Below are 13,148 nucleotides of genomic sequence, written 5' to 3' on the forward strand. Positions count from 1 at the left end.
GAGTCCTATTAAAAGAGTCTTCTCAGCCCCTTCTCTAAATGTTATTGCTCCTTAACAGGGGCTATTTTCTCCATCTAAATCTGCGGCCTTGGCAGTGCGAGTTAACATCGACGAAGCTCGTGTTTGCTCATCGAAAGAGAAAGGGCACGCAATGACAGAATGCAAGACTCAGTGTGTTTGTTTCTGTATGAAAACATGTTTGTATTAGAATATTCGTCATTTATGCTATTAGCACATATGAATATGCATATCTGAATACATGTGAGATGTTTTAATCTGTCTGTGACCTTGTATGTGTGCATATGTGTGAATAAGACATGCTAAATGTTCGTGTATTCAGGATCGCTACCATGTGATGTAGACCGCAGTATCTAAAATGTTCCTCAATCTTCACCGATCTTGGTCGTGCCTCAGTGGCCCGCGCTGAGGTGAGGCCACTCGCTCGCTTCCTCCTTATCTCATCTCTATGCATCTACCGTGCAGCGCTCACAGGGCCCCGGGCTAAACCTATTCTTTTTGATAGCCCATAATTGCTCGGTTGATGTATATTTTTTAATATCCAGCGATATTACAGGGGCCTGGTAATAAAACACGGGCGGGTAGAGGAGAAAGTGTGAGTGGGAAGAGGGGAGACGAGGGAGAAAGAGAAAGCTGAGGGGGTAGAGAGGGAGGGAGAAGGAGGGGAACAAAGACAGAGAGGTGCAGACAGACAGGAGGTGAAGGACTGAACAGTGTGGAGGAGGCTTCACTCTTACAAAGATGAATGACGTATGGGTTAAATCTTGTATAATAAAACCAGGAGCACAATTTGAATGTTTTTTGTATGGAAACTGGCACTTCTTAACTCCTAGTTATCAAATTACCTTGGTGGTGAAACTGTCGAAGCATTTGCAGATTAAATTAGAGCTCAAACAATTAGTTGATTAATCGAGGGAGAGAAAATAAATTGGTAACTATTTGATGGATGATTAATCGTTCCAGTGATTTGTCAAGCAAAAATACCAAACAGGTTGTTATGGCTGTCACGTTTTTTTTGTTACATAATGCAGTTTACACTTTGACGGGTTTATCATTCAGATTTGTATATCTTCAGATAAGTCTACTACTACATGGCCATCTCAAGCCCAACAGACAAAAACAATGTGTCAGTGTGCTGACTTGACTATGACTCAAAACTGCATGTGATTATCATAAAGTGGGCATGTCTGTAAAGGGGAGACTCGTGGGTACCCATAGGACCCATTTTCATTCACATATCTTGAGGTCAGAGGTCAAGGAACCCCATTGAAAATGGCCATGCCAGTTTTTCCTCGCCAAAATTTAGCATACGTTTGGAGCGGTATTTAGCCTCCTTTCCGACAAGCTAGTATGACATGGTTGGTACCAATGGATTCCTTATGTTTTTATAGTTTCATATGATACCAGTATCTTCACTCTAGATTTAAAACTGAGTCCGCTTCAATCTAAAAACCGCAAGTTGCGTTAATGCGTTAATCAGTGGCGTTAAAACAAATTTGCGTTATTAACGCGTTAACTTTGACATCCCTTATAAAACAAAACACAACCCTGCGATTATGCACGCAGGACAGTTCTCTTTTGTCAATTTACAGGATTCACTATGTTCACATTGTGATTTAGAAAGACGACTAACAGCAAAACACGCACAGAGACACACGGAGGAGGAGCAGCGCAGACTGAATGATTTAAATGTATGATGTATTACTCTAATATTCATCTGGGATTAAGACTATTTTGTTAGAAGAGTGATTCAATGAAGCTAAAAATGATCTGTATAAATGGTAAATAAATGTATGCTTTGTTGTCGGCAATGGGGGATTTAGACACTTGGAGGACACACGCAGCTGCCAGCAAATGAACAAGGGTATAAAATGAAACAAATAATGTGTTATTTATCTTTTTAATCTTTCTCGCATTGCTGGAAATGTAAGAAACAAAGACAGCCAGAGAGTGCAAATAAAGCAGAGAAACACGCAAACTGCTCTTCCCTTGAGCCCCCTCGTCGGCTTCTAATTGAAGTATTGACGGATTTAAATGAGGCTGAAATGCACTCAAGAGTTCCTGCGTCTCATAACACACACACACACACACACACACGCACACACATATAAAATCGCACACGTTGCATGCAAGCAGAATGAACACAGTGCATCATGAATGGATACACAAATGAAAACAGACATGATTTCAAACACACATGCAAGAAGTAAAATACATCTATGTTAAAATCATAGCTTAAAAATGAAAAGAAATGTGTACACAAACACACACACACACATCGACATGATGGTGATGGCGAATACGAGCACAGTAATGGTCTCAGTTTTTCAAACCACTCATGCGAGTAAGTACACTTTTACAGAAAGCATCTTGAGCGTACGAGTACAGTTTGGGGTTTAAAGGGCATGAAATGTGATCGGTTGATGAGTGACAAGCGTGCGGCTGAGCCAGCATGTAATGACTGGGCAGCCAATGGCAGCGGAGGAAGGACAGCACACAGTGTTTCACACAGCTGTTTCTTGTAATGTGAATTATTGGAGCTGTGAAGATGACACGTCAATGCTAACTGAATCATAAATGACTTGGAGGTTTTAAATGACACGGCAAGAGAAATTTAATTTAGGAGTAAATGGACAGAGTGTAAAAAGAGAATTGTACTCGTGTGTGTTTAATCCATATTCAGTGTTACTGATGATGACATGTTCTGGTGATGTCATGAGGGCATTGTTAGCATTGGCTTTAGCATGATGTTAGCTGCAGTATCAACGGTTCTGGAGATAAGCAGGTATTGGCAAAACACCCAACCAGTTACTAAAGCATTAAAGGAGTTAATGCAAGATTGGAAGCATTTCTATTGCCTCCGCACGGCTCTCAACATGCCGACAACTGAGCTGGTGGCTCGTAGCTAAGACTACGACGTTATCAGCTGTAACCACCGTATGAGAGCAGTGCAGAGCAGCAGCTGAGAGCGAGCCACTGCGTTACAAGGCACGTACGGCCAGCATGCATGGCCAGCACGCACGACCGGCCCGCGTCAACAAAGCAAGGAGAAGCTTGGCTTATAACACACAGAGAGGGAGAGTGACTTCATTCTCTGCTCAGGTAGACATTACTCCTCTATATCTTTACGTAGCAAATAGTTGTTTGATGCTATAGAAATGCTCTGGATATCGTACAGAGTACCTTTAAATTGTGTGATTACTGTGGCAAAAGATGACTAAACTTGCAGCAGATTTACTAATTAATAGTGCAAGGCTGTAGGAAAAGTTTATTAACTCATAGATGACTGCAAAATGGATATATATACAGTATGTATGTTTGAGAAACCGTAAAAATGATATTCAAAAGTAGGGTTGACCCGATGTCAATGCTTTGAAGCTTCAACCGTTGCCATGGCAATAGACCTCTAAATCGGTATTTGAATGCTTTGTTTTTTTTTATATATGGTAAGTATGTAAGATTAATAATGTATAAATTCCCAAATAGCCCATGAAATAAGGAGTGATCCCACAACATTATTCACATTCAACATTGATTATAATTAGTTATTGACAGATGGATATCGCTGTTTGTTGTTTGTTGAAGTGCGTGTGTGAACATTAGTGTGGCAGCGGGATGTCAGCCTGCTGCGCCACGTGGCACAAATGGTATTTGGGACAGCTCTATTCAAAATTTTCAACAGCAGGTGTTCTTCAAATAACTATATTTATATGCAACAAAGGCTCAGTAAAATAAACACATTTAATAAGATAACAGTGGTTCTGAATAAGATAATTATTTTACATGTAGACAGCTAAAATGTCAGGTTTGACCTGCAGAAATATCGCAAGAAATTACAAGCTCTTGGCAATACTGCCAGGATTGGTTGAATTTACATTAATAATTATAATTGTACGATTGCATGTTTTCTGCAGGGACACGTAGAGTTAGAAGAAGAGGCTCTGTGCAGGTGTGTCACAATTCTTCAATAGTTATGGAGCAAAAAGGTAAATGTTATTTAAAAAGTTAAGTATTTTTTCAGCAGTAAGAATAGATACTGCATGGAGTCATGTGTGTGAGACAGCAATTAACTGACAAGCAATGAACTACAGGTTTGGTTTAATATCCTACTCCGCTTACTACTGTACGTACATAACCATGTTCAAGTTGTGGTAAGAAAAAAAATAATTTCAATGAAAACATACAACTCAATTAATTTTCATGAAATTACTAGAACAAAAATGTAAATCAATCTTAAGGAGAAAAACACGTCTTTGATATAAATAATAAAGGCTGTAAATAATGAACCTTTACGGTTCATGTTAATGAAACTACTAGTTATATGAGAAGTAAGCTTACATTATTTAGCATTAAAGCTGTCAAAATTCCCTTTGATAGAGTCGAGAACAGCATGAAACTGAAGCCTGGAGCAACAGCAGAGTGCGTTCGCTGGGTCAAACCTCTCTCTCACACAAACACACACACTCTCTCCTCTACTATGGCAGATGATACAACTGACTATAAAGAGCAATGAAACTGAAACTATGCATGCGATCTCAGTTTACTTCTCACACACCCGAGTCTCCCACATCACTACAATGCACACCAACCGAGCTGTACACGTAAACCACAGCTCTTTCTCGTCTGTCCTACATTAATCTCTATAAACAGATGCTGCATCCACATGTAGAATCTGGAGGCAACGGGAGAAGATTTTGGCATCAGAAGCATTCTGGTTTCCGTGTGTAGTCTGAGTATTATTGAACAATCAAGTTCGAGCAGGCTTTGGTTGAATGCAGGTAAACAGTCTCTGTCGAGAGCAAAAGAGGCGGAACGCATTGGCCGAAATACAATCTGGGAACCCGTCGGCTATTGTCTGACAATGATTTAGCTTTTTATTGGTTTAAAATGAACTTGTAAACTGGCTACTTGTGAAACAATCCTGTCGTAGACGTTGTCTCTCAACTCTAACTCCAGTCTCGCATCTCGAGTTGTTAATCTTCGGGAAAAGGAAGTCTTGGCCCGGATATCTGCTGGCTATACCAGAACCCCAAAAATACAGTAGTGCAGTGCAACAACAATGCTGATTGCTGATCTATATGATCTCACTCTAACCTGTTCATGGTGAGTCTTCTCTTTGACTCTGAAGGATTCACACCGGTATGATAGAGTTCAGTAGATACAATACAACAAGCATACCATGATGAACAAATGCAGCTCCAATCTATTAAGATTAGGGCTGTCAATAAATCAAAATAGTTTATCGTGATTATTCGCAAATTAATCGCACATCTGTTCAAAATGTACCTGAAAGGGAGATTTGTCAAGTATTTAATACTCTTATCAACATGGGAGTGGGCAAATATGCTTGCTTTATGCAAATACATGTATATATTTATTATTGGAGATGAATTAACAACACAAAACAATGACAAATATTGTCCAGAAACCCTCACAGGTTCTGCATTTAGCATAAAACATATGCTGACTTGACTATGATCTGTCCTAAACTGCATGTGCTTATCATAAAGGCATGTCTGTAAAGGGGAGACTTGTTGGTACCCATAGAACCCATTTTCATTCACATATGTTGAGGTCAGAGGTCGAGGGACCCCTTTGAAAATGGCCATGCCAGTTTTTCCTCGCCAAGCTAGTATAACATGGTTGGTACCAATGGATTCCTTAGGTTTTCTAGTTTCTTATGATGTCAGTATGTTCAAGTTAGCTTTAGAAGTGATCGTGCTACAACGTTAACTTTGACAGCTCTATTAAAGATGTATTTCTCTGTTATATAAGCTAAAACACTGTATGACAAGACCTTGTTTGCTTGTAGTTTTCTTTAGTTGAAATAAATAAAAAATGTCTTAAAAATCAATGTTTAGTGTTCAGAGTGAGATATGCTACTGAGAGTAGAGTCTGCTGTGGCTGCAAACACAGTGTTTGCGCTCCGCTTGGTAGAAAATGGAAAAAAAAAAGGTTAGTACAGCCATAGGTCAACTTGCTGCATAGCAACTGGCTGCTATAGTCAGCAAACTGACCTATGAAAACACAGAGAGCATGTTCTTCTCTGAGCCTGCCGCTGGAGCACTGACAGCCTCACACACAGTGGCAGCTCCCAACCTTGTATACTGCGAGGCTTCATTACAGTGACACATGAATATCCACGGCATCATGCCAGCTGATATTAATGATAACAAGTGCTGATTTATCCAGAAGGAGATCATTTTGCTGGTTTCCCTTTTCACAGAGAGGTTAGAAGTCAGGGTCAGTTACAACTTCCATCCCATCACTTAAAAGTTGAATGTGTGTTCCTTGTCAATGTAGTCAGGTTCTGGTATATATGTACACATTTTACACATCTGTGTTGTATATATCAGACTTTGGGCTGGCGAGGACGGAGAGAAAGAAGAAGGAGAGATAGAGAGAGTGCTGCCCGTCAGCGGGGCTCCTCGTGCTCCAGTTTGATAACAGTAGCACAGGGAAAATAAGCCCCACTCGCATCTAAGCGCCATGAAAATGAGGAGCCACTCCTAGCGCTACAGGGGAGCTACATGCTAATGCTCACTGGAGGCAGGAGACCTGTAGTCGGGGACATTAACATGCCGACCACTGACACAAAAACACTAACATGCTTACCGGTACATATACTCAGAAACAGGAGGTTAAGCTGTCTGCATACAGATTTGGAAGTTTGGCAGTTCCCGGTCCTTTAGCGTTACTGTGCATCCCGGTTGCTTGAAAGGCGTATGAATGAATGTTAATGCGCAAGGCAAAAGCGTGCAATAAGAACGCCGTTCTTGCTGTTGGCGTGTCATTCATACGCCATGTAGTCCTGTACTGACTGCAATGGAAATGCATCTGTGTAAATATGCTAAACTCAGAGCTAGTGACGTAGAATATAAAGTGAGAAAGACGGGAGGGGAGGTGGATGGGTCCAACAAATATAGGACTCTCAACCAGGAAACCGCTGTTTTGTTTTCTAAGTTACGTTATTAACTTTTCCGTACTTGCGTTATGTTGCATCCACATGTATTTTACTTATTATGTACTTATTTTAAGCCCAACCATGAAGTTTTTCCTAAACCTAAGTGAGCGGTTTTATTGACAAAAGTGGTTTTGTTGCCTCCTTCTGGTACTGCACCTTCGTACACGGTGAGGCAAAACGTGACACTAAAACGCTATCCTCTGGTGGACCGGCGGGTCTATTACACGCTTTAGCGTGACACATGGTTGTACTATGAGCATGGACATTAGCCTCCACTATTTTAACAGATGTACTAAAGGTTTGGTTTTTGTCATCTTATTCAGTAAGGAAGTCAGGATCATGACCCCTTTAACGCTTTGCTTAACTTATAGAGTGTTTTTGGGGCGGCTGTGTCTCAGTGAGTTGAGCGTGTCGTCCTTAAAGGTTGGATCCCCACCTCCTAATGTCTGCATGTTGAAGTGTCCTTGAGCGAGACACTGAACCCCAAGTTGCTCCCCGGGCGCTTTACAGCAGCCCACTGCTCCTAAATGTTTAGGATGGGTTAAATGCAAAGGTCAAATTTCATGTATGTACCTGTATGTACGTATGTGATGATTCTAATAAAGTCTAAGTTTTTATTACATCACAAGCTATTTTGGCCAGTGAGATGTTGCTTCTGATGGATCATGACCAGAATCTGCAACTCTCAGTCTCAGTTTGTTCATCATTTGCACAGCTTGAATCTGCTGATGTGCATCTCCTTTCCCTCCATTTATTTTTTTTACAAAGTTAATGTCTGGCCGATCAACTTTACGAGGAGTATCTGTAAAATCCCGCTGCTGGGAATCCTTTTTAACGGCTGCTTGTCGCTGCGCCAGCCCAGGCATTAAACTACACAATGATTACTGCCCATCAGCTGTTATTGATCGTGCATCAGACGCAGGCTCTTACTTTTGACGGTGAGGTACATGGACTTGCTGACATCAGCTCCCACGTCGTTGCTGACCTTACACAGGTAGAAGCCGCTGTCGTCTTCCAGCACGTGTTTGATTAGCAGCGAGCCGTTGATCAGCAGCTGCACACGAGAGCCGCTGATCAGCGGGATGGGCTGAAACTGGGGGACGCCGGCGCCTGAGACGGAGGAAAGAGAGAGTAGAAACACACAACACTTAGATTTCATATCCAACTCTTTATATAGTCCAGACAGTATGTATAAATGTACACACATTTTTCAGTGGAGAAAAAGATGTATAATGCCAACATGGGATACAGTGCTTAACAGTAAGCTGATCTACGGTGTGTCAGTGTGTGTGTGCATTCATTTGACCATGCGTCTCTGTTTACAGATTTGATGACAAAGCCTGTCAGATTTAGGGAGGATTGTAAACATGTTTCTTAACACCAGGCCTAAATCCTTAAACCGCCAAACAGCTGCTGAGCACGGCGGAGCGGGCCGAGCGGCTGGTGTGATGCAATCAGAACAGACATAATGCTCATGTTTAACAAGACAGCAGATTGGTGCAGAAGAACAACAGGCAGGAGGAGAGAGGCCTCGCATTGCTGCTGGCCTTCAACACTGAGACGAGCCAGAAAGATGTTAACTGTAGCTAGACATGGATTATTTTCTGACTATTTATTCCTGTGTCTCTGGGGTTATTCTTTGCATTTATGTTTGTTGAATTACTAGTAAGAAGGACTACATAAATGGCCTTGGTCGAGGACAGACTAATCCTAAAGGCATGGATTTGTCTGGTTTGAGAACAAGTAGAGTAATGCTCTGCACGTGTCTTTTATCAATTCTCAAAAGTCCAATACGACTGACACTTGATATCCATCACTGAAGCATCGTTGAAATAATTGGACTTGGCATCTCTGACATATTCTGGCCTGCGTGTAATTAATACCTCTCTTTTTAATAGACAATGATATAATCACTCTTGTTCTATTGTCAAACAATACAGTATCTCATTCTGCAGTGGCAGCCTTAAAACCGCAGGAAATGTCACCGACGATGAATTATAAAGTCTTTAGAGCGGTCTGCTCTGCTCTTATAGTGATGAAAGCACAGTATTCCACCTTGCTCATGTAGTATTAAACACATGTGTGAACTGAGCCAGACGTTGCATTAGCTCGTGTTAAAGTTAGCGTGTAGAGATTAGGCTATTTAGTGAGCTGTGGGTTTTTGCCTTTTAATTAAAATGCAGTCAAGTGGCCGCTGCTAGCAAAGGGTCAAGTGGTGACTTTGTTCCTGCTCCCCTGGCTCTGACAGAGAGAGAGGGAGGGAGGGAGATGTGTTCTTCCTTGAATTATGGATTTTGCATATCCAAATGGTGCTAGTCGTTATGTTAATAGCAGTTGACCTTTACTTACTGTTCCATATCTCCCAGAGACACTCATCTGGCTCTCAGCTACTCCTGTTGCAGTAAAAGCATGCCAGGCAGCCATTCTCTGGACAAACTGCACTCTGGCTTACAACAATTTAGACGGCACCTTCCCAAGCTGGATACATTTTTTTGTTGGAGGTGATTTTCATTGCCTCTCTGCTCTGACTGATATCCTGCACAACAACATATTATAGAGCAGAAGTTCTCAATCTCTTTTCAGCCGAGGACCCCTTACAAGGTAGAGAATATAACGTGGGACCCCGCTCATGTACGTCCCTTGGAATAATTTGACGTACCCTATTTTTTACACTTCTATAGTTTCAGTTATGTGAAAGAACACAAGAGAATTGAATCAGAAAGATATTAGACATGCATTAAACATATTTGCAGATTCTAAGAGTATAGATTTGTTAGATTAGAACGTAATATTTGAACTATTTTACCAACCCAATCGTCAGAATTTTTTTTAGCATTGTATGTTTCTACAAACCACGGATACGTTGAATGTCGATGTCTCTGAACCAAAATCAGCCTCGTATCATGCTTGTAGAAATACACAATGCAACATGGTTAACGTTGTGAAATTATTAGTTATGTTTAAGCAAAAAAAAACTACATGGTTAAGGTTAGAAAAAAGATCATGATTGTGTTCAAATTTCCAACATAACGTAACAACGTAACTAGCATAAATAAATAACTACCGCCCTTAGCGTTCTTTATTACATAACGTTACGTAATAAGCGTAACAACAGCACTGCGTAAAACAACATTACATAACAAGCGTAAAGTCAACATTGACTTCTGGTTTCACACGTGACACAAACAGCAGTGAAAGTCCTGTGCTTGTTTGACTTTTGTGCTTGTTATACTCGTTATCATACTACGTAACTTTCAATAACGGTTGCTCAATAACATACTACGTCACTTTCTCTGACCAAATGAAAACACTTTTCCTGGCGAGTGGGCTGATTACACTATAGATTTAAAAATGTAAATATTATTTGTTGAACTATGAAGCCTTTTGTAAAAAAAAAAAAAAAAAAAGAATCATATCATGATAATTTAAATTAATTAATTGAGAAACCTTTCCCTGATCCCACTTTGAGAATCAGTGTTATACAGCACCAGGAAAGATGTGAAAAATGGAAGTAAAAATATGTGACGAAGGCCCGAATAAAACACAAAACCAACTGGCAGCCGGGCCAACTGAGCCATGGGGCACTTCCTGCTGGATAGGTTGTTTTTAACGCTACAATTGAGTAAACACACACACACACACACACACACACACACACACACACACACACACACACTCTGCTCAGCTTAATCTCTCCATACTGATCAGGACTGGTCAGACAGTACTAATCAGGCATGAGGCCTGCTTGTCTCACATACACACATGCACGGCCGCACACACAAATCCAATCAAAGGGTGAAAAACAGACCTGATTCTTTCACTCCTTTGATCATGGGAGCTAGTGCACACACACACACGCTCACACACACACACACTCACACACACACACACTCACACACCAATCCTCATTGGTTGTTGTCCTTCTGTTGGTGAAGCTTTCATCCCTGGTTATATGGATGATGGAGCAAACACCTGGGGCCTCCTCTTCATGTGCCCTGCTCAAGTGGCTGAACTCACCTGCTGCCTCCCTCCCTGCCCGTCTGTCTGTCTGCTAACGCTCTATCTGTATATCTGTCTGTCTGTCTCTCTCTCTGATGATTCTCTAATGGTGCAGGTAGAAACCCTGCAAGCCCCCAGCCCGCGGTTTACAGAGCAGATGGCTGTGTGTGTTTGTGTGTGTGTTTGTATGTCTGTGCACTCACACACATTACGCTCTGGTTGTGGATGAAGCAAATGGAACCACTCACCTGCAAAAGCACTACAGTACTGCTGCACTCACCTTCATACACGGCTGCTTTAAGAAACACAACCTGAGACCAAGGTGTGGCCCCGGCTAGCTGCACACAAAGCTCTACTGTAGTTGGCTAAATTCAGATCCTTTACAGGTCAATCATCACTTCTTGTTTTGTTTGATATTTTGCTGTCATTCGATTAAAATATTTAATCGCGATTAATCGCATGATTGTCCATAGTTAAGTGTGATTTTTTATCTGTTCAAAATGTACCTTAAAGGGAGATTTGAGACTTCATCCCCTCATCCCTTACCCTTCTATCTTTACACCTTTCACCTGTCTTTACAGTTCTCAGTTTTTATGCTCCATGTATCTGAAACAAACTCCCAGTAAACTGCAGGTCCGCTGCAACTCTTAGTTCTTTTAAATCAAGACTGAAGACTTGTTTGCTGCTGCCTTTAATTAAATAATTACTTACACTGCACTGTAACTTTTATTCTTGTATTTTATACGTGTCTTATTCTATTTACCTTGTTTTTATTCTATATTCTCAGTTTTTAATTGTTTAAATGTCCTGTTATAATGTGTTTCTTTTGCACTTTGTCTTGATGCTTTTGATGTTTTATGTAAAGCGCTTTGAATTGCCTTGCTACTGAAATGTGCTACATAAATAAACACGCCTTGCCTTCATCCCCTCATTCCTCCTTCTCCTTCCGGACCCTTAATCTATCCCTCCTACATCATCATGGCTCCCCTCCATCTTCTATATGTAATAAACTAATCTAAACCCATATCATTATTGCCGTGCTCTTTGTTAATGAACAGTGGGTAATGCATGCTGTGTTTAATGTACCTTTGGAGTGTTCCCATACGATGGTGGGTGGCGGGTAGCCTTCAGCAGAGCAGTTCAGAGTCACAGTTTTCCCATAGATCCCATCTTGATCCTCAGGCTGAACCACAAACTGAGGAGGAACTGTACATACACATAACAGTTGACATTGGTGTCTTTATTATACTTGTAGCCTGTGAGTGTGTATGCAGGTTTTTATTCTAGTCAAACACTGCTCCAGTTGATTCTACCTTCAGCCAGACAGGAGGAACTAATAAGTGAAGTTTGGTACTGCGGGAATTGCTTAAAATGAAAACCTGCACACATACCACAGATTATAGTAGTCCACTGGGTGCCATTAGATATATAATCTGTTCCTTTGTGCTTCCTCACCTCTAACAATAAGCTGACTCTGGTGCTCCACTGCAGCAGCCTCGTTGCGGGCGACGCAGGTGTAGTTGCCGTTGTGGTCGGGCGTCAAGTTGGAGATTCGCAGCGAGCTTGTGAAGTCGATGTTGTCCACAGTGACGCCCAGGCTGATGGGGATCGGCCGCCCGTCCTTCTGCCAGGTGATGTCCAGCGGGCGGTCGCCTGACATGACCACGCAGGGGATGAAGACGCGTTGGCCGATGGTGAAACGCTGGAACTCGAAGGGCTGAATGTAGGGAGGGACTGACGGGCAGAGGAGGAAAGACACACAGAGATCAAATGTGATTTGAGCCGTGAGTTTCAAAGACCGCCTTAATTCCCTGGATTGTGAGGAACGTACTGTGTCCTTTTCTCAGAGTAATCCCACAATCTTCCAACTATCTTTGCTTTAAAGAGGTCACTGAAGGAACATAAAAGACCTGAATAGCAAAGCATTCTGCAATAATTCCCCATCATTCTCAGACTGGAACATTTTGTCCTTTCAGCACGAGAAGAGCACACAGAAACAGAACAAAAAAATAACTGAGGTGACTCATTCAGCTTGCTTGGAAAAAGAAGTGAACTTTTTCTCTTTATCTGTTAATAATCACCTATTGATCTACTGACCTACATACTTACCTATCTTCTAGCCTGGCTACTGCATCAATCTACTATTTTATCCACTCATCTCAAACCC

The 13,148-nt window shown here is 41.4% G+C and overlaps 1 protein-coding gene across 2 annotated transcripts in view; it reads right to left on the reverse strand.

Moving 5' to 3' along the window:
• Positions 1–13,148, reverse strand: part of dscamb (Down syndrome cell adhesion molecule b) — a 147,864-nt gene that overhangs the window by 37,012 nt on the left and 97,704 nt on the right. For both annotated transcript variants that reach the window (XM_074641597.1, XM_074641598.1), the window contains exons 9-11: positions 12,437–12,715; positions 12,068–12,187; positions 7,913–8,092 (exon numbers count right to left, since the gene is read on the reverse strand). In XM_074641597.1, coding sequence (XP_074497698.1) covers positions 7,913–8,092; positions 12,068–12,187; positions 12,437–12,715 — 579 coding nt within the window. The remainder of the gene's footprint in view (positions 1–7,912; positions 8,093–12,067; positions 12,188–12,436; positions 12,716–13,148) is intronic.

Source organism: Sebastes fasciatus, chromosome 7 (assembly GCF_043250625.1).
Source record: "Sebastes fasciatus isolate fSebFas1 chromosome 7, fSebFas1.pri, whole genome shotgun sequence".
NCBI classification, from domain to species: domain Eukaryota; kingdom Metazoa; phylum Chordata; class Actinopteri; order Perciformes; family Sebastidae; genus Sebastes; species Sebastes fasciatus.